Genomic DNA, 22,863 nt, shown 5'->3' with positions numbered 1-22,863 from the left:
TGTGATGAATTTGAAGTAATTAAAAGTGTATTGTTTAAGAGTGAAACTGAATTTACATTATGGACAATTTACACTGGATTGCAAATGTACGAGACGAGATTGTAAGTGATTCCTGATCGACCGCAGGGAACGAGCGTGTATTTTGAATCGAGGCATTTAGAATGTTTATTCCAGAAATAAATACAAAATTTTTCGTCCGATCCTTTTCTTGTGAAAGGATAACTTCAAAATTCAAATTCAAATTAATCAAGCAATTTGAACATATAGAGGGTGATAAATAAAAGGCACCCATGCTACCTATCATGCTGCAGCTAATTCTTTCCTGAGTCCAAAATTGAAAACCTAAACTTTTATAAACGATCAAACTTTGTTTGAATAAACTTTTTATAACAATTTAATTGTTCGACCTCACATTCTTTACAGTTAATGATATTCTGTATTAAAAAACGGACAAAAAGTGGTTTAAATCAAATTTCTTAAAAATTTAAAACTACCATTTCTTGGCATTGCGAAATAATGTTCAATGTTGCAACATTGTAAAGCTCTTATTATTAGTTGCTTAGGAGACTGCCGAATGTAAAATTTTATTAGAAAGGATTGAACAGCATTGCCAAGTTTTTCCTTTGAAAAAATTAAATTATGAATTTTTTTTCCTGAGATGGTTTAACTAAAGAGGAGATGGTACAGTCGTGAGCGTCTGTATACCATATGTTGTCCTGAAAACAATGAGGGAATAAAGTTTGTAGTACTTTATTCCCTAGGGCATCCGGAACATTATATTTTGAAAAACCAGTAAATAAATCGCATTTTATTCCCGGTCGGGAGAAAACAAAGTTCAAAGTCCGAAGGAAGAAGTGAAAGAGTAGGAAAACTATTCTTTTTTGGAAGAAGTTTAACGTATTCTCTACTGACCCAACCTTTCAGTCGATGGTGTTTCGCAAAAAGCATAACACATGCTGCTTGATCTATTTTTTTTATAAATCTTCTTTTAATTTACATTGGTACATTGGTTAATTTGGTATTTCGTTAATTGTTATTGAGAAAAGAGGTAAGATTAGAACCACGGTAGTTCCATTAAGGTACATTGTTGTTTAGATCTTTATTTTTCAGGTAATTTGTTCTTTTTCTTTCATTTTATTAGTATACTGATGTTTCTTAATGTATGTAATTGTTGGGTATTGAAATTATCACACAACTTTGTAGAAACCGATTTTTCCTTTTTCGTTTTAATCAATCCAATTTTATGTAATTTCTTTTTTTTATTCTTGCGCTCTTGCTTATATTTGATCTAAATTTTACATTGAAATCTAGCTCATAATCCAGTGGTAATTTATTTTTATATTTTCCTGCACTTGTACATGTTAGGTAGGTACGGAGTGTTCTGTCAATACCCTTTTTTTTCAGAGGATATTATTCTTCCTATTATTAATGTTTTTATTAAATCCTCAAATTTTAGCTACAGTGAAACTTCTCCAAATGGACATCTCTAATAAGCGGACACCTCTCTTAACCGGACAGTTTTGAATTTCCCGGCATACGTTTTTTTATAAGCTTTAGTGTATTTTCAACTTCTCTAAGCGGACAGTCAGAATCAAAACAACGCTTATTTCGGTGAACTATAAAAATTCAGATTCGTTCTTGTTTACTTTGCCCCATTCATACAAGACGTCTTCCTAGGAAACTCCCGATTCGCATAATAAAAATGTTTCCTGTTTTAAATAATTTTGAAGGAGTGTAAAGAATGTCAACCTCCGAATTCAGTTAGAAAAAAAAATTGCTGTGGAAACAAATTTGAAACAAAAATAACAGATTGAAAAAAAGAAATTTCTGCTCTTTTTTTAATGTTTTATTGTTATGTTTATTGTTTATCTTTAATGTTTAATTAATATCTAATGTTTAAAGAATTACACAAAAACAGTACTTGTCTTTCTTTAATCTTTTATTGTTAATAAATTATTGGTTTGAAGAAATTTTGCTTTATTTATTAAGTACAAATTTTTATTATAAAAACGTCCGCTTAAGGGAAGTACCACTGTATTTTATTGCTAAATAAATAAAGATTTATTGTAAGTTTTTTAAATGTTGATCGATAAATAAATTAAAACGATAACTTGGAATTAAGTGATTAAACCTATGTTTTAACAATACAGTACAAAAGTATAATCACTATGTTTAGAAAAATTAATTATCTTGTGTTATTTACAGCTTTAAGAAAAATGTAGGGTCATATTTCACATAAATTCACATAAGTTGACCTTTCAACTTGAATGTTTTTCACAATATTCTTAACATGGCAATTAACTTCTGCAAAACTAAAAAATGCGCTACTTGTAAATCTTTGTTGATTAGATAATTAGAAACAAGAAAGTTGAAGAAAACTCAGTACTCAAGTGCTTTATTAAACTGATCACTTTTCATCTTTTTGTTTAATGATAGAAATCACAATAGAATTCGTGGAAAAATCGCATGCCAACAACACGAAGTCGCATCATCCTCTCCACATTTTCCCTCCTCCACTGTAGTCTTCTTCGAACTCTGAAAAATTCAAAGCTTCCGATCCGCAACCAATTCCATAACCTCTCTCCTTCCGTCGGTCGAAGAACAATAACAATTTACCTCGCATAGCTCCAACAACCATCTCTTCGGCTCCTCCATCCAACATTCAACAAGTTGTTGCCCTGCGGCGCCAAAACAGCGCGTCCGGGGCACAAAGAAGGCTTTCGCCCATTGGTCCACGCCAGGATGCTGTGCCCGAGAGGCAGGGGGCTGCCTGCGGCTGCGCGACTCTTCAGTAGTACACCGGCCGTTGTCTTGTACGCGTCTTTTCAAGCTCTGCGACCTCGCGAACGAAACAGTGGATGAGCTTTTTCGGGAAAACGAGTTGGGGAGGATTTAGCTCGATGTGGGCTATTTGCTGTGATTATGTGCAGTGTCATGTGGCGATTATTGTGTAGGAGCATGACCCATGGATATTTATTACAGTTCTTTCTTCTGCTACTCAACTTGCTACAGGTAATTGAAGGGTGAAATATGAAAAGGGTTGTGTGTTTAGTTCTCACGCTTCGTTTGCGCCAAAGTGAAGTTTTATTGGCGTTATTAGCTTTGTTAGACCTATAATCATGATAATACCAATTAAATTCCACACATCCATCAGCGGTATTATCGATGGGAGAATGTTAATTTGTGATGAAGTTGTCCGGCGTGTTATGGTGGAGGCGGTCGCCTTCCTGGAAGTGAAAATTGGCCTTAGAAAAAGTGATTTGACTAAATTACAATGGTAGTACCGGCGAAAAGGAAATTAAAACTGGAAACTACAAAAAGGACTGAAATAATTGTTTCTTAACCGGACCGCAAATGGTCATTCAAAAATATTAGTAATAAATTTAATTTTCTGAGTTTAAAAAACCGGAGCCTGGTTAATTAATGGCAAAATCGAGACAGATGCAGAAACAATTTGGATTTTTTTCAAGTTTTTCATTAAAAGCTCTATATTTGAATTAGGTCAATAATTCATGATTTGTATGAGATTTAAGTAGTTTTTTTTACAAATTTATTAATAGAGTTTATAATTACTGGAGACAGGAAACAGAACTTATAAATTTTCTTATTAAAAATTGGGTATAGTAATAAGATTTATTCATTGGCAGAAGCATAAATATTGGTTTTTATTCGTTAATCTTGATTTGTGTTATGTAAATAAAAATATTTGATTAACATATTGGTCGGTATCAACGATGAGAATTAGATTATTTCTGTTTACAAAATATCTGTTCAAGACACCAAAAAAATAAATTACAAGTAAGTACACGAACAAACAATTATTTTTTATTTTAAATATTGCAGACTTCAGTTTGTAAAATTTTAAAAGAAGAATAAATACAAGACGAGGTCAGATCATATTATAATAGTTCAGTGATTTTGTTTTTGAGCAATTAACTTGGATTATCCGTAAATAACACAATTTAATATGGTTTGACCGTTTAACTATCCAATTTCTATATGAGTAAACGCGCAATCATAATTTCTTCACTGTGTTAAGGTTAAAATCGACAACATATTTATGAATTAAAAGATTCCAGTATTTCTGCCATTTAATTTATGTCCCGAAAAACAGTTTTTGAGCAGTTATGAGAGATTTTTTTTTTCTTCTATTAGCACGAGGGAACAAAGTGATTTATTTTACCTGAATCTTCCGGTTTATCAGTCCAGTTCCCTTGCTCTAAATCGCTATAGAAATCAAGATAACATCGTTCTATTACACCAAATATTATGATCTCGGTCTCACTACCCCACTAGCACCCCTATCAACAGCCCCGTGTGACAATAAACAAATGACATTCGTCAAAAGCCGTCCGAGATCTTCCGTCGAGATTAATGTGTTTTTGTATACGTCCTGATGGTTCTATAGTAGTTTTTAAAGTTGTTTATCTTTGCCTTCCATCTTTAGACACTCTGCTGAGTGGTAGCCTGGACAGGTTTTCCAAGAGAGGAAAAGGATAACTTTGCCTACAGAACGTGGTGTAATTTTATGACTTTTCTGCTGAAACAGCCGAATGAGTGTTTGTTTTAGGGGAATTCTTATCGGCAGATTCGCCGTGGTGCTAATTTAGTGGCGTCTACGAAACCCAAACATTGCCGATTAGTTTGTTTCTTTAATTAATGACCGTCGGTTGCACAATTCTCAGAGGCGGAGGTGAATAGTCCAATTAATTTAGTGTGGGATTATTAAAATTTGAAGTATTTTTATGGGGACATTTCAGTTGGTTTTCTTAATTGGTTCGTGGTGTTTTCTGAAGATTTACGTTGAAATTTTGCTGTTGTCTCCAGAAAAGGTGTTGTGGAACTATTAATTTGTTGCAACATGTTGTGAAATATGTACCTCATCAAAAGTTCATACTGGTTTCCTTGTTGTTGATTTCCGTTTGGCTTAATGCGTTAATTCCATGAATAATTGCAAGTTTAAGTGATAGTTAATGCAGTTCTCATCCAATGATTGCTTACGGAATTGACCCACTTTAAGCAACACTCCGAAACCGAGGAAGATCTCTAAAAATAGAATTTAGTAGGAAATGAATTAACCTAATTGCAGGTAGTGAATGCTTACAATAACCCGTTAAAACTCGACGTGAAATCTTCGCATAATTCACAATAATTGCTTATTAATGAGCGTAGGATAATTAAGTTGCTCATTCTTATCGTGTAGTAGCTTTACAGAAGAGTGCCCCCTTATCTTTATTGTTTATGTAACAAACACCATCCTTTTACTTTCCTTTCGGTGTTGCCCTGATACACCGGAATTTTATGGCTTCCTCTTCTGCATATTTTTTAAAGAGCTCCAAATTCTCACACATCTTTCCATGTTTGTCTTCCTGGCAGTGATTTAAACGCTAGACTTTTATTGTTATCTTCAGAATATTTAATATACACCTTTAATGATCCAGATCGGTGCTAAAGGTCACTGAATGTTAACTTTAGCATTCAAAATGTTGAAATCATTCAAGGACGCGATGAAATGGGTGACGGAAACCGCTCGAAGAATATTAATTGCAATTCGTGGTAATTTTGGAAACAAATGGGAACTCGTGTATTCGATTTAACGCTTTTGTCGTGGGTGGAATAAAAAGTTTTTATTTGAGAATCATGTCTGGCTTACGAGAACCAAAAGTTACAATTTCGGAGAAAAGATTCAACATGGTAAAGGCTAGGCTGTCTTCACACGCTGAATTGGAATTAAGTGGCGACTTTTAATTGAGAATGTTAATCACTGGAAATTTTGCCTTGACATTCGTAGTTTGCTACATTTTAGAGTGAAGTTGATGGATCTTGTTTGACGTTTGACATTTATCCTCAACGCTTGTCATTGGAGGAGGTTATTTTCTCTGAAAATTCTTCCTTTAGTTCTTTGTAAATTTTAACTTGAAATTAATTGATTCTTTAAAAGAACAGATTGTTTTTTATTGTTGAGTCCTAATAGTGGTGAACGTACAAAAATATCACAATACTCATAATTTATAGGTAAAAGTGTTGAAGTGCACGAAACACAATCACACTTGCAATAAGTTACAGCGTTAAAGTGTAACATATGATAAATAGACGTAGTTTATCTTATTGCACAATTTCACGATGTGTGCTATTCTCAAGAAGCGGTTTCAGTTTTTTCGATTGATTTTAAATAAATTACAGCCATAGAAGTTTCTACCAAGCGCACGTTATTGACCCAAAAGGAATTTTTTTTTTTATTCTAGAATCACCAAACTGCGTGTCTGCATTTCTATATTTTGAAATAAGTCATTTTAATTAGAATAAGTGTGGGCATGGGACCTGGAAGTCTTAAAGGTTTCTTCTCATCATCTTCCTTCCTGTACAAGCATGCTTGCCTGAAATAATTACTAAATTTCTGTCGTCTGTGCAGTTATGATTTAACAAGCTTCGTATTTATCACAGTGGGTAATTCTTCATTTTCTTGTTCCAATTTACGAGCCTTTATCACGCTTCTTACTTGGGCGATTTATTGGTAACATTTTGGCAATAAATTAACGTTCGTAATTAATATTCCACATGTCGAATCCAGTTAATGTATTAATGTTGATTTTAGTTTTTTTCAACTCTGTCGGAACATCTAAACAAATATAGGTTATATTTACTGAGATGGTGTTTATCAAGCTGTACGTGAGCGATGTCTTTTAGAAGTGATTGATTTGCAGTGTTTTACGACTAAATATGGTGGCTTTTTTAATGGCTTTTGCTCAAACACAAATGTACTCATTTCATAGAGTTATGACAATATTTGTGGCAGGTTTTTCTCGTCTAGTTCTGTTTTGAATTTTATGGGAAATCTTGTCTGTTATCAATTTTATACAAGGATATTTCGACGAAGTTATTTTACCACCATATCAACTCTATTGTAAATATTTATTCTCGACAAATTTTCTGATATGACAATTTCCCACGCGCTGTTACTGTATTTATCATAATAACTGCACAAGGGAACTGAATCGCACATAATTAACACTTTATTCTTATCTGGCGCAATTATGTATAAACGCCTGAATTATCCCTATGCCTTTATCTCTGACATCTGACGCAAAATCATGTCACTTTTTCATGCAATTAAGTCGAGCGCGAACAATCTTAATTATAATTTAATTTAATTAAGTGAATTAACATACAATTACGGAAAACTTAACAGACATGGCTCTGATTCTAAATGGACTATTGTTTAGTTTTCGGGACACTAACACGGCTTATCGTAATTCAACTTAACACGAATGCGATTCAAACGGTCATTTATAACAGTCACGTTCTGTATGACTTACCTGAGTTTATTTCTTGGTTGGGACAATACTCAACTTCCGGTTCTTAAGGAGTAAAAGTGAGAAACTTGATAAACATGTGCGAAATTGATGAATTATTCTGAAGCATAATGAAGGCGGGAACGGAAACTCGTTAGTTAAACACAGAAATTTCAACTGATTTATTTTTTACATCTCGGAATTAACATTGTTTCAAAGTAAAGAACACGATTTTCGCGTGGCAATCATTTAGATTATCCACAAGTCTTCGACATTGTTAATATTCTTAATTAAAAATTAGTAATAACCAATTAGGTGAAGCTGAGCGCCTTTAATTGCCGGTAATTAATTTAATTAATAGTGTACCAATAACCAGTTAATCACCGCTATTATTCAATTGGACTTTATAGTTTTTTTATTGGTCGTAACCGAAGCGCATACTAATCGTCGATCCGAAAATTTAATACCGAATACGACAAATTAAGGAAAATTATGTTTGTGTCAATTATCCTCCTGCCATATTCGGTCCTGCTGGTCCGGTGTCGTGCCTTTTCAGGAACTCCGATACGACTTAATTTTGACGAATGAAATGTTGGAAGACTAAATATACTTATTCGCGATTTTTTTCAAAGAGCGGATTTGGCCGCTTCAATTTGCAATAATCGTAAACAGGACCCCTGCCGGTACGGTTCTGTCATAAATCTAACGCCCACTGTGCGATGGTAAGAGATATGGCATGGGCTGAACTGAGGTAATTTTGTGTGATGGTTTAAATTAGCGCTGCTTTTGGAAAATATTGACGGCTCATTATTATGCATAATTTTCAGATTATTACGGTTATTATGAGGCTGGAAACTTGTTCGCGACTTGCATGTGCAATGGACACTGAATCGTGTGTTGCGATAACGAAATTAATTGCCAGATCATTGGCGTTATGCGTTTGTGGAACGAGTTCAAAAAAGTATACTCTGCCACTCATAAACACCAATTTTCAAAGTGCAATCATATTTTATACAGACATAAAATTTTAAGAAGAATTTATCACATTATGCTTCTTTTTTTGCGGAATAATTTAGATTATTGTTTAAGATAATAGAATCATTATGACTTTTAAATTCAAATTACGTAAATTTCGAAGATAGTATGCACTTACATGTTTAAAAATTACCTCATTTGAATTTTAAAAATGTAAATTATGTTAGTCTTCTACCTGTAATAATTAGTGGTTTGCAAGTATTTACCTAATTGTTTCCGTGACATGATTTAATTTTTTTTTAATATTTATCAGAAACCGAATTTTATATTTACATTTACAAACTTTTCGCTTGATTTAATTTTTGTCTACCTGTTACTTTTGATAAACACAACAGATGATAATAGAAATCGAACTGAAAAATAATGGAAAGATGAAATAAGAAAGCGTAAATTAGAAATAAGAACTCGAGATTGCAATCTTAATTAAAAATCTTTTGTTTGTTCTTTTGGAAGTGGTCGATTTTGGATGCATTTGGTTCGACTTGGTTAAATTTTTGTTTCTTTATTACAATTTGTTCCCAAGCACCAAATTTCGTCAAAGAATGTTGACGCGCGTTTCGATAGCAATGCTACCATCATCAGAGCGATTATTATTATTATTATTACTGATACAGTGGGAGATAAAAAATTCATAGTCATAAAGGTGATTTGCTGCATGATACGAAATTCTGATTAATTTCAAGATCTCCAGTTTTTCCTAAATTGAAATAACTTTATTTTTTAGTTGTCATTGTTAGTTCTAATTAAATTGAATTAATTTGTTATTTAAATAAACTTAAATTGGCGAACATCTTAGCAATTTCATTACTGTTGCAAATGCGTGCTTTCTATAGAAATTAATTACATAATAGTATCTTTCACTTATGTTTTAATAAAATAATAATAAATAATTGGCAATTTAGACACCGTGTGGTTTTCGCATGTAGATAGTAAACCCATAATTGGAGTTTTCACTATTACTTCGAGTACTATTTATTTAAATATCTAATTATAATGCATGTATGTGGTCTTTAGACATCCAACAATAAAACTGTAACTTACAGCCTTGACTTATTCTCATTATTTTCTTCAACAGGTACCTATTTAATTCCTGTTCATAACAAGTTCTCGTCGAACATTTTCAATATTTGCTCATATTGCATTACTTAATAGAAAATGATTTAATGAAACAATGCTCCACGGGGCATGGAGAATGTTCTAATTAGTGTCGACATGACTGTAGTCTGGTACTTCAGTTCAAATTCCCGGAACAAGGAAAAAAGAAAAATCGAGAAGCCTTTCTTTCCAGGCCGGAAAACCTCAGTTCGGTTTCCGTTTTGTCGCACACCTGAGCGGATTTTTTGTCTCGTGGTGTCTATCATCATGTAAACCTGTAACCTGAAGCCGGCTAATAAGTTGAGCCTGCAGGAAACCCAATCTCATGAAAGCGATCGCTCCTTTGTTGCCCATGATACTCTTCTGATGTTCTCGAAGACCAGAAACTTGGACTTGTCGTGTTTGGTTTGCGGTCATTCGGTTCTTCGTCACCCATATGAAGGTCATATTGGTCTCAGTATTTATTCAAAATCCAGTTTGCCGGCCGTTTATTATTGAGTGTACAAACACAGCTGGATGAAGATTGCGTGCATGAGGCTCCGACCAAGACTGTATAAAATCGCTGGCTGGATCCGTCAAGCGAGACGGTGTGGAGGAAAAAACAACCAAAAACCATCTCAACATAATGCTTTCAAATCCTTTTATTAAAAGGAGCTAAAAACTTAAATGATGTTTAGACATTGTTAAGTTATTAAGTTGTTTTTTTAGCAACTCTCCTAGAAAATTGCTCTTCTTATTCCTGCGGAGCAAGGGGTAATCGAGACGTCACGATTTTTAATCTCCTGGAATTATTTCATTTTCTCATGGCTCAATAAACAAGCTGAATCGATGTTCATCCATTAACCGGCTCGGTTAGGCAGATTATGTGCGATACATGTAAATTTAGCATTTTCATTCTTCTTCGAAAATATTTTTAAACTGTTTTTAAGTTTCGCGAAAAATACCCCTTGATTTATCTCGATAAAATGAAAATTTTCAATGTGTTTTGGCCCTTTCATTAATTTGAAGTAAAATCAAGTTTTTCCCTGCCAACACTCTATAATTTGAATTTTTCCCTCTCAAACTCTCGTTAATTTCAAGTCCCTTGCGTGGGCGTGCAAGAAATAAAACAAACTTCTGAACAAGCCATTCTTAAAAATTCCATTGCAGCATTAAAATCAGATTTTACATTTTTTGGACTCTTTTAATAGAGGGTTCTTGGAAGTTTCGTCGTAACATAAATCTGTTTCACCAGAAGAATTCATAGCTTACAAAACATAAGTTTTACGATATTTCTTAAAAGTGGAGTTGGTGGATTGAACGCTCTCTTTTCTGATTGCTTTTTTTATTCTGACTATTGTCTGTCTTTAAACTCTCGTTTATTTGAATTGTTTGCCAGGTTCCTTGAATTTTAAATTATTTCCTTTATTAAAAATATGGCCCCGTTATGGACATTGTTCTGAAATTGCGACTGGCCAATCTCCGCAAATTGTAATAACAGCCCCCTGAAGCCAAATCTTCGTGTACCGGCTTCTACGAAACAACACCTGTAAGCCCGCAGCATTTGCATATAAAATGCAGATTTTATACCGAAAATAGGTATTTTTATCTCGTAAAAAACTCTTTTTGTGTGTCGAAGGTTGTCACGATTCTCGGAATTTAAAACGATCGTTTATAAATTACTTTTCCTCTTCATATATTCATTGGTTCATAAAACATTTACGACTGTGATTGGAGTGTTTGGTTCAAAGCGTTGCCGCAAGATCAAAAAATTGTACAAAAGTTGAAAGCTAAGCGATTACTTTTTTGCTTTGTAAGCGAATCGCGCTGAAATAAACCCGATGAGATTAATGTACAGTCATGAAATGTGCACCCACTCAGACAGATTAAGAAAAAAAGAGTTGTGAGGTAATTTAATAGGTGATGACAAAACCGTTTTACTGGTCTGGGCAAGTATGTAATCTTTTAAAATAGCGGGTCGGAAGCTGATACGAAAATGAAGAGAGAAAAATGGCTAGTTTTCTATTAACTATTAGCTGTTGTATTGTTCATTTATGCTATGTTAGAAATGACAAAAGACCCCGTCAAGAACAAGCCATTGATGCGCAACAAACTTGCCACGAAGAATGTTCATCCTGATTCAGTGCGAATGAAACAATGGACCTCGAGTAGATCCGACAAGAGATAACAGTCTGATCTACTCGTTTGCCATACCCGATTAGCATCCAGGATATTCATAGAAAGTACAGAACATCCACGGATTCATTTCGCAAAACAGGAAATCGGTCTATGCTCCTCTTCCTTCGTTGACGTGATGGAACGAAGAACACCATCGCAGGTCGGTTCTCAGGCATCGGTAAAGTCGTTGAGCATAATCAATGTATTATTAAATCTCATGTCGATATAATTGGCTGGAATAAAATGAGTGGGCAATAAAACGGTTTTGAACCGTGTTTTTGAACCGCGCTAAGCCTGATGGTAAGCCAGTTCGCGTTTCTGTTATTAATGGTTACAACTCGCATACAAGCTCCACTTATTATAGGTAGTAGCTTATTATTGTTATTGTTGGATTGTAGGATAAAGTGCTCTTGTGGAGTTATTAGTTGCGCAAGGAAATGGCTCAGTGTCGTCGGTCATTGTTCCAAGCATTTCCGAGATTTTCGAGTTTAAAGCTCCACAAGAACGGAAGAATTCCAAGGGGCACGTTCATGCCATTTCAAATTCCTAAACAATACTCTTGACGAAATAATGAAAATGCATTTTTGCACAAATGAGATTCAAATCAGACGCCTCTAATTTGAAGTAACTATAAGTTTAGATTGTCTACTTGAAAAAAAGTTCTTGGAATAATGAGATGTAATTAGACCCCAACTGAATTTTAATTGCAAACGACTTTTTAATTTCTAATAAAACAATCTTCATAATGAACCATAATTACGATTAGTGCACCGCCCATCTTAACACAATTTTTGTACCATTAAATTGCATCGAATGCATAATTTCCACAAAGTTGCGAATCATCCTCATTTCAATAGATTTGAATTTTAAATTTGAAAAGTTTATTTAAATTGGCGAAATGTTCACGTTAAAGTTGTGCGAAAGTCGTAAATCGCATAAGGAGCGGTTAATAAGCAGAAAACGAGGGTTGGAATTTGCTATTTTCAATTTATAGGCGTGGAATGAATTTATGGGCATATGAAAAGTGGCTTTTTGCAGATTTAGATCGTTGGCTACTTTTAACCCGTGGTGCTTTCTGATTTACGATCGTTGTGGATAAACAAGCTTCGAGGGACATTTTCAACACATTTGATCAAATAATTTAGGATTTGATTCCAGAATGCTTTCAGCGGCGTATACTAATGTGTTACGTCTAATTTAAAAGTGATAACATAATTTGAAAGTCAAATGACCCATATTAAGCAATACGTTTTCAATTAAGAGGAAAAGCTGATTTTTTATATGAAGAATGCCCAATCGAAGAGTGTCAAACATCGGAAATTGGAAAGTGAGACGATAGAATGTAGGAGGTGCTCATTTCTTAACGGAAATTTACATAACGCTGAAGATGAAACCATGTAATGCAAAAAACTTGTCGCGTTAGACGTTTAATTTTTCAGACACCTGTGGGTTAAATCGGCGAACTTCAAATTTGTTTTTATTTATGAACACTTTTAGAGGAAATGTACATCTCAGCTTTCTGTTTTTGAAATGTGTTTTAACTTTTCCTTGTTTTAATAGTGGGATTTAGTGTGACCCACTGTAAGATGACACGTCCCGATGCTGCACCTTTCTGATAGATGTAAAGATAGTTTTGTATGCCTATGTTTGGCACAAAGCTTTCGAGAAAACGAAATTTCGGCTCGATTTTCGATATCGCTTGTATTTTGGTCGTGACCGTGGCCTTTTTTTTCGGTTCCAATTATTGTGTGGTCTCGTCGTCTGAAAAAACGGTTACAGTTGACAAAGCGGCGCTCTTGATGACTTGGAGACGCCGATGTCTTGGACCATTGAACATTTTAAGTGGCTGACAACTTCGTCTGGGTCTTTATTTTCGATTTAACGGTCATTACAAGTTATTGTTTTGCACGGTTTGATTCTCCCTGATTAATTCACTTTGTTAAAAGTGTGAAAAACGTAACGAAATGTAGCGGATTTGTCGCGCTTTAACTTGAATCCAAGTTCATCGACTTTGTCTTTTAATAAACTTTAAGGTTTTTCTTGTTGAATTCGGTCTGACTGTTGTTTTTTGTGGTTTTTGTTTCAGTGCGCGCATGGCTCTGGTTTCTTTGAACTGCAAGTTCTGGAGATGGCGAACTCTAGAGGGGAACTTTCCAACGGGGAGTGCTGTGGAGGTGGTGCGCGATCTCCCGTCACTGGACGGTGCTCGACGTCCTGCAACACTTTCTTCAGGCTGTGCCTGAAGGAGTACCAGAGCAACGTTACCAGCACGGGGTCGTGCTCCTTCGGGAACACCTCTAGCGTGGTGCTGGGACGCGATTCCTTCACGCTTGCCGATCCCGAAAGGGGAAAACTCGTCTTGCCATTTACCTTCAGATGGACGGTAAGTTGTATTTATAATGCTTTACTGAGTCGTTGACTTTGCTGCCTTTGTTACTCTAAAAACGACAAATCGGACTCGGAATTGTGTGATGCCGGTCTTTGATGGCCGCGTTCGGAATAATAGAAGTAGAACTAATCGAGATGGAATCCGCCGGGTTATTTGGTAAACCACCATGATAATTAGATAAAAGACTCGCTTTCAGGAGTAATGTGCGTTAAAAGATTTGACTTGGTCCATGACACCTCCACGATTAATTTTTGGAATTATGATTTCTCCTAAAAATTTAACAATCAAACAATACAATTTACCTTTTCAAGTCAAGATGTCTTAATTGTAACCAAATTTCTATTTGTTAATACTGCGAATAGTTTCATGAAAGTTTTGAGTCTAGCTAACCTTTGTTGATTGTCTGTGACTTGTGGTGGCGACAATGACTGTTTAACCACTTATGCGAAGAGTTCTAAGATAGTTAGGAGAAGCAGTAGCGCCCCGAGGTACTGCACAACAAAACGCACGTTCTTTTTGCCTTTTTTGGAGTGCAACTAATACGAAATCTCACGATCTTCCAAGAAAAGCGTAATAGAAAATAAATTGCCGCTCGAAATTTGCCACTAATCATGACAAGGTTCTAAATTGAAACTAACTGTAACTTAAAACAGTAAATAGACGAACAATTTCGAGGCGTGATTACTTGTCAAAAAAATTTTAGATTCGATGGCTCTATTTGGGTTTTGTGATCGTTATTTACAGCAATTATACTGCTATTGCCGACGTACAATGGCTTTGACTGTGCAGACATCCGAGCCGACTTGGCTAATTGATGTTAATATGATGGATTAAAACTGGCTAGGCCATTCAAATTATCCTAAACAACCAGCTGGCAGTTCCTGTTATCCATCCAAACCTCCTCGAAATGCCTACAATTGAACAAATTAAAGCGCTTTTGCATCGAAGATATTCTTCACATTTTAGAGCTCGCAGTAGAGAAGAAATTCTTCTGTTCGCGCTAATGAGCTAAATAAACGAATAAACCCTTTAAATTCTCCACTAACTAAAAGCGGGCCTAATCCGAATTACCTGGTCTGTCTCCGTCTTCGTCCCGTCTAGGTCTTGCCCATGACCTCATCGCACACCGAAAACGAACAATAAAATCTAAACTGTTGGAACTTATCACGTCATTATTCCACGGTCGCTTCGGAGATTCCATCTTCTTTCAGCCAGGATTAAAGACAAGGACATAAGTAAAACACTCTTCAAACAGTGTATTTTGTTTTATGGAACACGCAGAGAAAGAGTCGATCAAGACAGAGAAAGAATCAGTCGGTTGTTGGTCAAACGAAGGTGCACAACAGGTTGAACATGAAAAGAGGACCTTAGTCGAGGCAGTGTTTTTTTACTCTTTCAAAATAAACCATATCTGATCGTGCAACAAAGCCTTTATATTACGATGTGAAACACTAAACACCATGGACGATTATAATTGATGGAAGTGTCAGAAACTTTTATCGGCACAACACCCGCCAAAATCAAATCTGTCAATGGGAATTAGCTTCAGGTTTTATTAAAACTTACCGTGGACATAGACATGAAAACAGAAGAGTTTGCATTTTTCAGACCATGTTTATGTACGAGAATTTCACATTTACTCATTCCAAAGACACGAAACAGATTTGCGGACTATTTATAAGCACGGTTACACCAGATATATGCAAAGTTTTTCTGAAAAAGAACTGTGATTATGGATGCAGAGCGATTATTTTCGTAAAGATGCCGTGTTACAGTTGCTATCGTTCTGCAACGACTGACATAAATTGTTTGTTGGCATAATTTTTGGTTTATTTGAGGTCCATAACTGTGGGGAAAATTTCGCATCTGTTGGCTATTTTTGATCATTTTTAAATTTATTGTTTTTTTATTTTCAAGTTATTTTAAGTTTAATTTCAAGTAGGACACTATGGGTTTACACAATAATTTAATTGAAATTAAGTTAATCTCGCAACTAATTTGGCGATTGGTGTCACTTTAACATGATGTTAAATATTTAATCGAACTTAAAGATTTAACATAGCTTCTGTAAACCGGCCTTTATACGTTTTTAAAAAATTTAGCTTTATCCATCGGTTTGCAATAAAATTTTAGATTATACAACACAACAAACGGTAGAATGACAAAATATTTCCGCTTGAATTGACACAATTTTATTTTTAAATCCTTTTCAAGTATTTGTGGGTATTATTTTAGAAACCAAAGCAAACATGACAAAAAAGGGTGATGCAAACTTGTTCCAAGAATGATGAAAATTAAAAGTTTGATAGTTTTCAACGTCTAAATTCATTTTAGTCGACGATATTTTGTTTGAAGTGGATGCCCAAATAAAAAAATTAATAGTAATTTGATCACAAGGGCGGAAAATGCTCTTTTGGAAGTCTGAGTGAAATTGCGAAGACGAAGCGAAGTCGAGCTTCCAAAGTCATTTTCGGACGTGTGATCCACACTATTTTTTACGTCAACAAAATTTAAAGATTCAGACAAACATTATGATCTAGTGACTTTTACTCTTTAAGGTTGCGTTCCTAGTAACTATTTTGGAAATAAAACATTTTAACCTCTTCTTAAATACATCAGCACACTCCTGTGTCAATTGATGACACACAAACACCGTTTTCCGGCCTATTTAAATGTCTCCGAAAACGTTAAAAAAGGACGGCGCCCTAAAATAGTTATTCGTTTCACTAGGCTAGAAAATGTTTTTTTGGAGATGCAAGGAAAGTTTCCGAGAATTTCCAAAACATTTTCTAGCCGTGTCAAACTCGAAATTTTGTGCGACGACAATGATTAATAGTTATTTATTTTGACTTTTGGTTTGAATTTGAAACGTCATTCCCTCACTTAGGGGAATTTCATCAGCTGAGAAATAGGTTGGTAGCACCCCATTCAAATCAAACGATTCCAGATTAATTTAAATTCAAATGTGTTTCAGCAAATTTTTGTAGTATCTTTCCTTAATTAATTTACCTTTATTATTTCCGATGGTCATTGGCCTCTAAATCGGCCCACAAATTGACACAATTGACATTTGTGCAGCGATGCCAACTTGGAAAATAAAACCAATTATTCGAAATGTCACGTTTGACTGCCTAGACATTCAAAAGATGATTTTCTTGACGTTCAATTTTTTGAAAATGGGGGTCAAAGCTAAACGGATTTTCGCTTCTTCACGTTTTCCAGTCAGGAAGGAGCAAGTCACAGTACTTAGCCTACTCTCCTTTTGAAAAGTGAAATTGCTCAATTGTCGGAAGTCTTCACGGAACCGCTCTGTCGTTGCAGAGCAGCACGAGAATCGCAGAATTGCGATCTGTTTAATTATTGTTATTAGCATGTAGCTTTTCCTTCATTTCACTCGTTGCTTTTCCTCTCATCGGTTGCCGGTAGTTGCGCTGACGAGAGAATGTCGGAGTCGGTGTGACGACGTCGTCGACGAATGAATGCAAGTCAGCGATAGCCTAAGCACACCAGTAAGCATACGGAATGAGCTGCACTGTTTTCCCACGGTGACCGACTCATGCCCGTGATGTCATACCTCATGCATACATACATATACTATATATACAGCCGGTCATTCAGTTACAGCTAGTCGCGAAATTAACCATTAACTTCTCTGCTAGTATTGTCATTCTTCTTATTGAGCTTTATTGTGCGTCAGACCTACTACTTCATGAATCACAACTCCCAGCGGATTATTATCTGTAAATACCTACTTTGTAATACAAGTATTAACGCATTGCGGATTATACCTACCAGCCACAGATACAGATAATAGCTTTGTCTGGCGGCTTTCGAAGGTCTTGCTGCTCTCGACTTCTTGGGATTTATGGTCGTCCTTCGTCTTTTTTTTTTAATTATCACTCTCACAGATTCAATTCTCAAATTAGAGCCTCTGGTGATTTCCGTTACTTTAGACTTGAAAATCTTGATATTCCTTTGTTGCGGTTATTTCAATATCTCTATTCCGTCAAATTGCATTCGTAATGGCGCCACTTTCTTATTCTTCCATCAGTTTTGCGGTTTGCAGCTGTTGACGACAATCATATCAATTACGGAAAGTGCGGACGACATTTTTGGTAGACCAATTTTCAACTTGTTGACTCCTCTCTCTTGGGTCGATATTCTATTGCTTGCCGAAACCTGAAAAATTTCATTTGACAAGTTCATAACGGGACCTACAACTTTCATTATGATTCACATTATTAATATTTATTGCTGTGAATTCTACTCATACAATCTCTCACATTTCTGTGTTGACATTTCTTTCCCATTTAACATTACCATTTTAGCGCTATTAAAAGCTTCTTATCTCGTTTTAGTACGACCTCTTTTACTTGCGATCTTTCTCATCTTAATTTTCATTGTAACGGAAAATCTTTCCTCAAAATTCTGCGTTGTTTGTTCGCTAACCTTATTATCCACGTCATAATTAATTGGAATGTGCAAAAACGCGACTTGCATTGATATGTCATTTCGGAATTTAAATAAATGACAATATAAATAAAATTTTCGTCATGTTTATGTATCAGTCGATCCATCTTTGCGGTGAAAGTCGCAATTATAGTTTATTTATCTGCAACAATGACAGTTATTAATTATTATGCTACTTTACAAGGTTTTTGTATTAAGTGTATTATTATAGTCATTACATTTGCGCAAAGGTATCATTTTTTTGGGATTAGCAAAAAATCTCCCACACATGACGTGAAGTGAAGTAACTGAATTCAGTATCTCCGTGGTCTGATTAGGTCTTCTAGTTACGTCGAGATTACGGTACAGAGCCCTCTGCGGTTTCATGTGGATGCTGGCTGATGATCGCGATTCAGCGGTCGATGGAGGTAGCCTAGCAATTACAGTGAAATTAAAGATCTGTGTGCCAATTTGTGGCGTCTGGGAACCGGCAAGAGAGTATCGAGATGTAGATACGCATCCAAGAAGTAACATTTCAGTTAGGCAAAAGAAGACAAAGCGCAGCGAATCGGTTCTCTAAGTACCGCTCTAAGTGCGTGTAGCAGTCCAGCTGGAACGATTTAAGAGTGTCGTTAGGGTCTATATCTCCTCAGAATCTCAGTCGGAAGTTTAATCCAATCCAGTTCGGATTTGATCCTATATAAAACGTCAAGTTTCCAACTACGGAGGAGGATAAAATATCGTCGATTCCTTGGTAAATTTCGGATTGTTTATCATCGATAAAAATTCAAGACCATCACTGTTCTTAAGTCGATAATCACATGTGTGGGATGGAAATGATAAATAAAAATTCCAAACCAGTTTGGTTTTGAGGGACATGTTCAATTATTTTGATTATATGTAGCGAGTATGTTACAAGTAGCTTCTGTGTCAACGATCCCGGAATGATTTGCATTAGCATGTTGTGTGCGTACCGAGTAAACAATTCTTTGAAATTATAACAACAATCAATATTACCGTCTATACATGTGCAAAATGATGAATTACCAACGTCAAACGCATTTATATCAATAATAATAACGGTCGTACTCGTACAGATAAAAATAATTCATTCATCATTAAGTTCGGCTTGTTTATGGGGGCCATCAATCACGAGCGAGTTAAAACAGACTACGCCGATGACATATTACTCTTTTGTACCAAGCAAATCGTACCATTGCCCACCCATATCTGCCACCACCAGGCAGTTTTGAGTAATGCTAGCAGTACTAGGAATCGTGCTAATCGTCAAAAGAACAAATTACTCCAAAGATTTGATACAAAACATGGTAGCTCAAGATGTGTCTAATATTTTTATCAAATGATTTAATTTTTCTGGTCTTCGTACTGGCGGTACTTCAAGCCAATGTAGTGGGAGGACGTCGGAATGCGTTCGAAACTAATTGATCCATGACGAGGATTGTCTTGATGATAATTCAGCGGCGTCAGATTTCTTTTTCGCGAGGATTCTTGGCGTCTTCATATGGCGAAACTGGCTGTTACGTAAATGGTAGCATCAGGAAGAAGCTTTCTGTAGAAGGTCATTGTAAAAAAACAGCAGTTGATTCAGTCCACCTTGCATAATCCTTGACAGAACTATCGAGCCACTTCCAATTATTCAAAACACGTAAACCTAGTTGTAGCAGGCAGTCGCGTAAGAAGTGAATTGTAAGAAAGCGCAGTAGTAAACCGTGTAGGTTTGGTATTGTGCCTGCGGTAAATAAGCTCATAATATCAAGATTAATTCATACAATTACGCCGGAACGCAGCCAAGAAAAGGCAAACTCGTGTTCAATTTACATTTGTCATAACTCATGTGGCATTTTTTGAGTCGCAATAATGCCCAGAATAACGCACACACTAAATTAGTCAAACGAGGGGAGTCGCTGAGGGGCTGGAATGCTGTTATTACTGCCCATTTTTTAATGAGAATCTTGCACGGACAAGTCTCGATCGACTCGGGGTCAAAGCTGAAGAATCCTCCAATGACCTTGTAGGTATAGGTGAAGCGTTTTAAGGTCAGCAAGCCTTTGCCCGAATTCCATAATTGACTATAACTGATTAATGTCTTCTATTTATTAAAGTTTAATTGATCGAAAAAAAAAATCCGGATAAAGTCGTGCTCTTTGTTGGGCAATTGTTAGGAATTAATTATGTTTTTTATGTGCAACGAATCAAAGACTTCAACATCTCCCCGTCTATGCACATTTGGCACAGACGATGTAATTTATGTGCGTATTCTTCGCGGTATTGGCCGTTTGCATTCCTACACGTGACGTGTACCTGATAGCGCGACATGTCCTCTGCGAGGACTCTTTAACTCTTGATTGATTCATAGGCAAAAGACAGCAAGACGAGCTTGCGGACAAATTACCAAGATGGACGATGGAATTTGATTGTTCTGAAGTACAGAAGACTACATTGTATGAAGAGATTTACGTCTAAAGTAGCATTTAAATCAGGGGATAAAAGATTGTTAAAATGGTAGAAGCATTTATGCTAAGACCAAACAAAGCCAAATTGAATAGAAGAATCTTTTCAACAAACAAAAAGATCGTTAGTGTTGGAGCCCTTCGTGTGTCAGGAGATCTATTTCTAATTACTTTTCATTTCTTGGAATGTGCCCCTCAAGTAAGAGCTTCTTTTGTTGGAAATGCAGTCATAAAGTTATTACCGCATGCACTTTCTTGATGAGTATGAAAACTTGCACACAAAAGAAATAATTTCATATACTTGAGGCGGGCAAATTACTATTATAACTTCGCTTCAGTTATTAAAGTTGACTCAAAGATATTTGAATAAGTGATAGAACAGCTAATTATCTTAAATGGTATTCTTTTTCAGTTCGTTCTTACAATAAGTAAATTGCAACTTATTCATTTGTTGTAATTATTATTAATTTGCTTTTTGTGCCGCTGTCTGAGCGCATTTGCCTTCCTATTCATCATTCTTACGCTGACGTTTCATCGGATTTGTTTTACTTCCGAAATGATTGAAAAGTCATGCTTGTGTCCACGGTTCCAATTCGATTACAAAACTGACGTCAGATGATGATTCTTCAAGAGCGATGGGGATTTTTCCTAACTGGGGGCAAAATAGTTCTTGAAACCAACAGCGCAAAAGTAGGATTACCGTTGCCATGTGTTGCCACTCAAGAGGCCAAAAATGTCTTTCATCCAACACGATTCCGCTTCATTAAAATGTAGAAATTGCAGGAAAGTGCATGTCTACCGCCGATGGCTTCTCGTCGATATATTCAGAGCAGATCGTCAATCATGAATCGGTTTTACAATATTCAAGAACCGTATAAGGGATCGATAGAAACCACGTCGTGTTCCTTAGAATAGCGCTCTGCTGATTTATTAATAATTGTTTTGAATTATTTCACAATGTTTCTCGCAGCTATCTAATTAGATCTAATTAATGGTTTGAGCGGTTAGATTATGTGTTGGTAAGTCGGTGCAAGCGAACAAGAACGGGTCGCAGTGCATGTTTAATTAAATGCCATGTTGGGTTAAATGATCGGTTGTTTAAATTAGTTGATTGGCGTGTAGAACAGTAAGCTACACTTACCTCGTGTTTTTATAATTGTTGTGTAAGCCTCTGCTGCCATTAGACTTGTACGTGACCGAAGATACCATGGAAATTCGTCAGAGAGGAAGTCAGTCGATCTAATCGATTAATTAAACCTGGAATTGAGCAACGGTCGAATTAGAGATTGTACGAGATACGTGAGCTGCCTTCCACTTGGAACTACTTGTCAAAGAACAGAAAGAATGTGACGTACGAGCGCATATCCACCAGGACTTGTAGAATGCATTCGAATTTAAATCGTGCCATTGCAACTAAGCTGAAGAGGTCGTGAGCTGCATTTACTTGACTTCTTTATATTCTGGAACGCACAGGACCTCTCAACGATTGAACGCTTTTTTAATGAGACTTCCTCTTGTACCTAACTACACCGAATATTCATGAGAACCTCTATTAAATTACATCTAATGATGCGGTAAACGATCGACTGATCTGCTTCGTCAGATCATAAAAAAGGAGTTGTTAGTACCGAGTTTTAGTGTTGTTCCGGCCAAGAATTTCCTCTTGAACCGAAACGCTGCGGTCAACACGTTTCTTTGTTCCTATATTCCGAATGGGTTATTTTACTCCTCCCAATTAATTTTTAACTCGTTTCACAACTTTGACTCATTTTACACCTGATGGATTTGACCAACTAGTTTGACCTTGATCTCGCATGCGCGTATTTCCATAAGAACCGGCGTCTGTCCAATAAATAAATTGAAATTAACTCGAATTCTAAATTATTCACAATCAATATTACATATTTTTTGATAACATCAATCGCCTGTCTAGTAGTACAGACGTGGGCAGATTTAATGCTAATTTTTACTAAAA

General features: G+C 35.8%; 1 protein-coding gene across 1 annotated transcript in view; it reads left to right on the top strand.

Annotated features, from left to right (window-relative positions):
• The first annotated feature begins 2,825 nt into the window (after nt 1-2,825).
• Nucleotides 2,826-22,863, top strand: part of Ser (protein serrate) — an 87,299-nt gene continuing 67,261 nt past the window's right edge. The window contains exons 1-2 of the mRNA XM_088049825.1: nt 2,826-3,012; nt 13,666-13,962. Of these exons, the coding sequence (XP_087905951.1) occupies nt 2,923-3,012; nt 13,666-13,962 (387 nt within the window). The 5' untranslated portion in view covers nt 2,826-2,922. The remainder of the gene's footprint in view (nt 3,013-13,665; nt 13,963-22,863) is intronic.

The sequence above is a fragment of the Gnatocerus cornutus genome, chromosome 1, assembly GCF_029298725.1.
Source record: "Gnatocerus cornutus isolate USDA-ARS CGAHR chromosome 1, icGnaCorn1.1, whole genome shotgun sequence".
In the NCBI taxonomy this organism is placed as follows: Eukaryota; Metazoa; Arthropoda; class Insecta; order Coleoptera; family Tenebrionidae; genus Gnatocerus; species Gnatocerus cornutus.
Note: the sequence above shows the minus strand (reverse complement) of the source record. Positions and strands in the feature narration are given on the sequence as shown.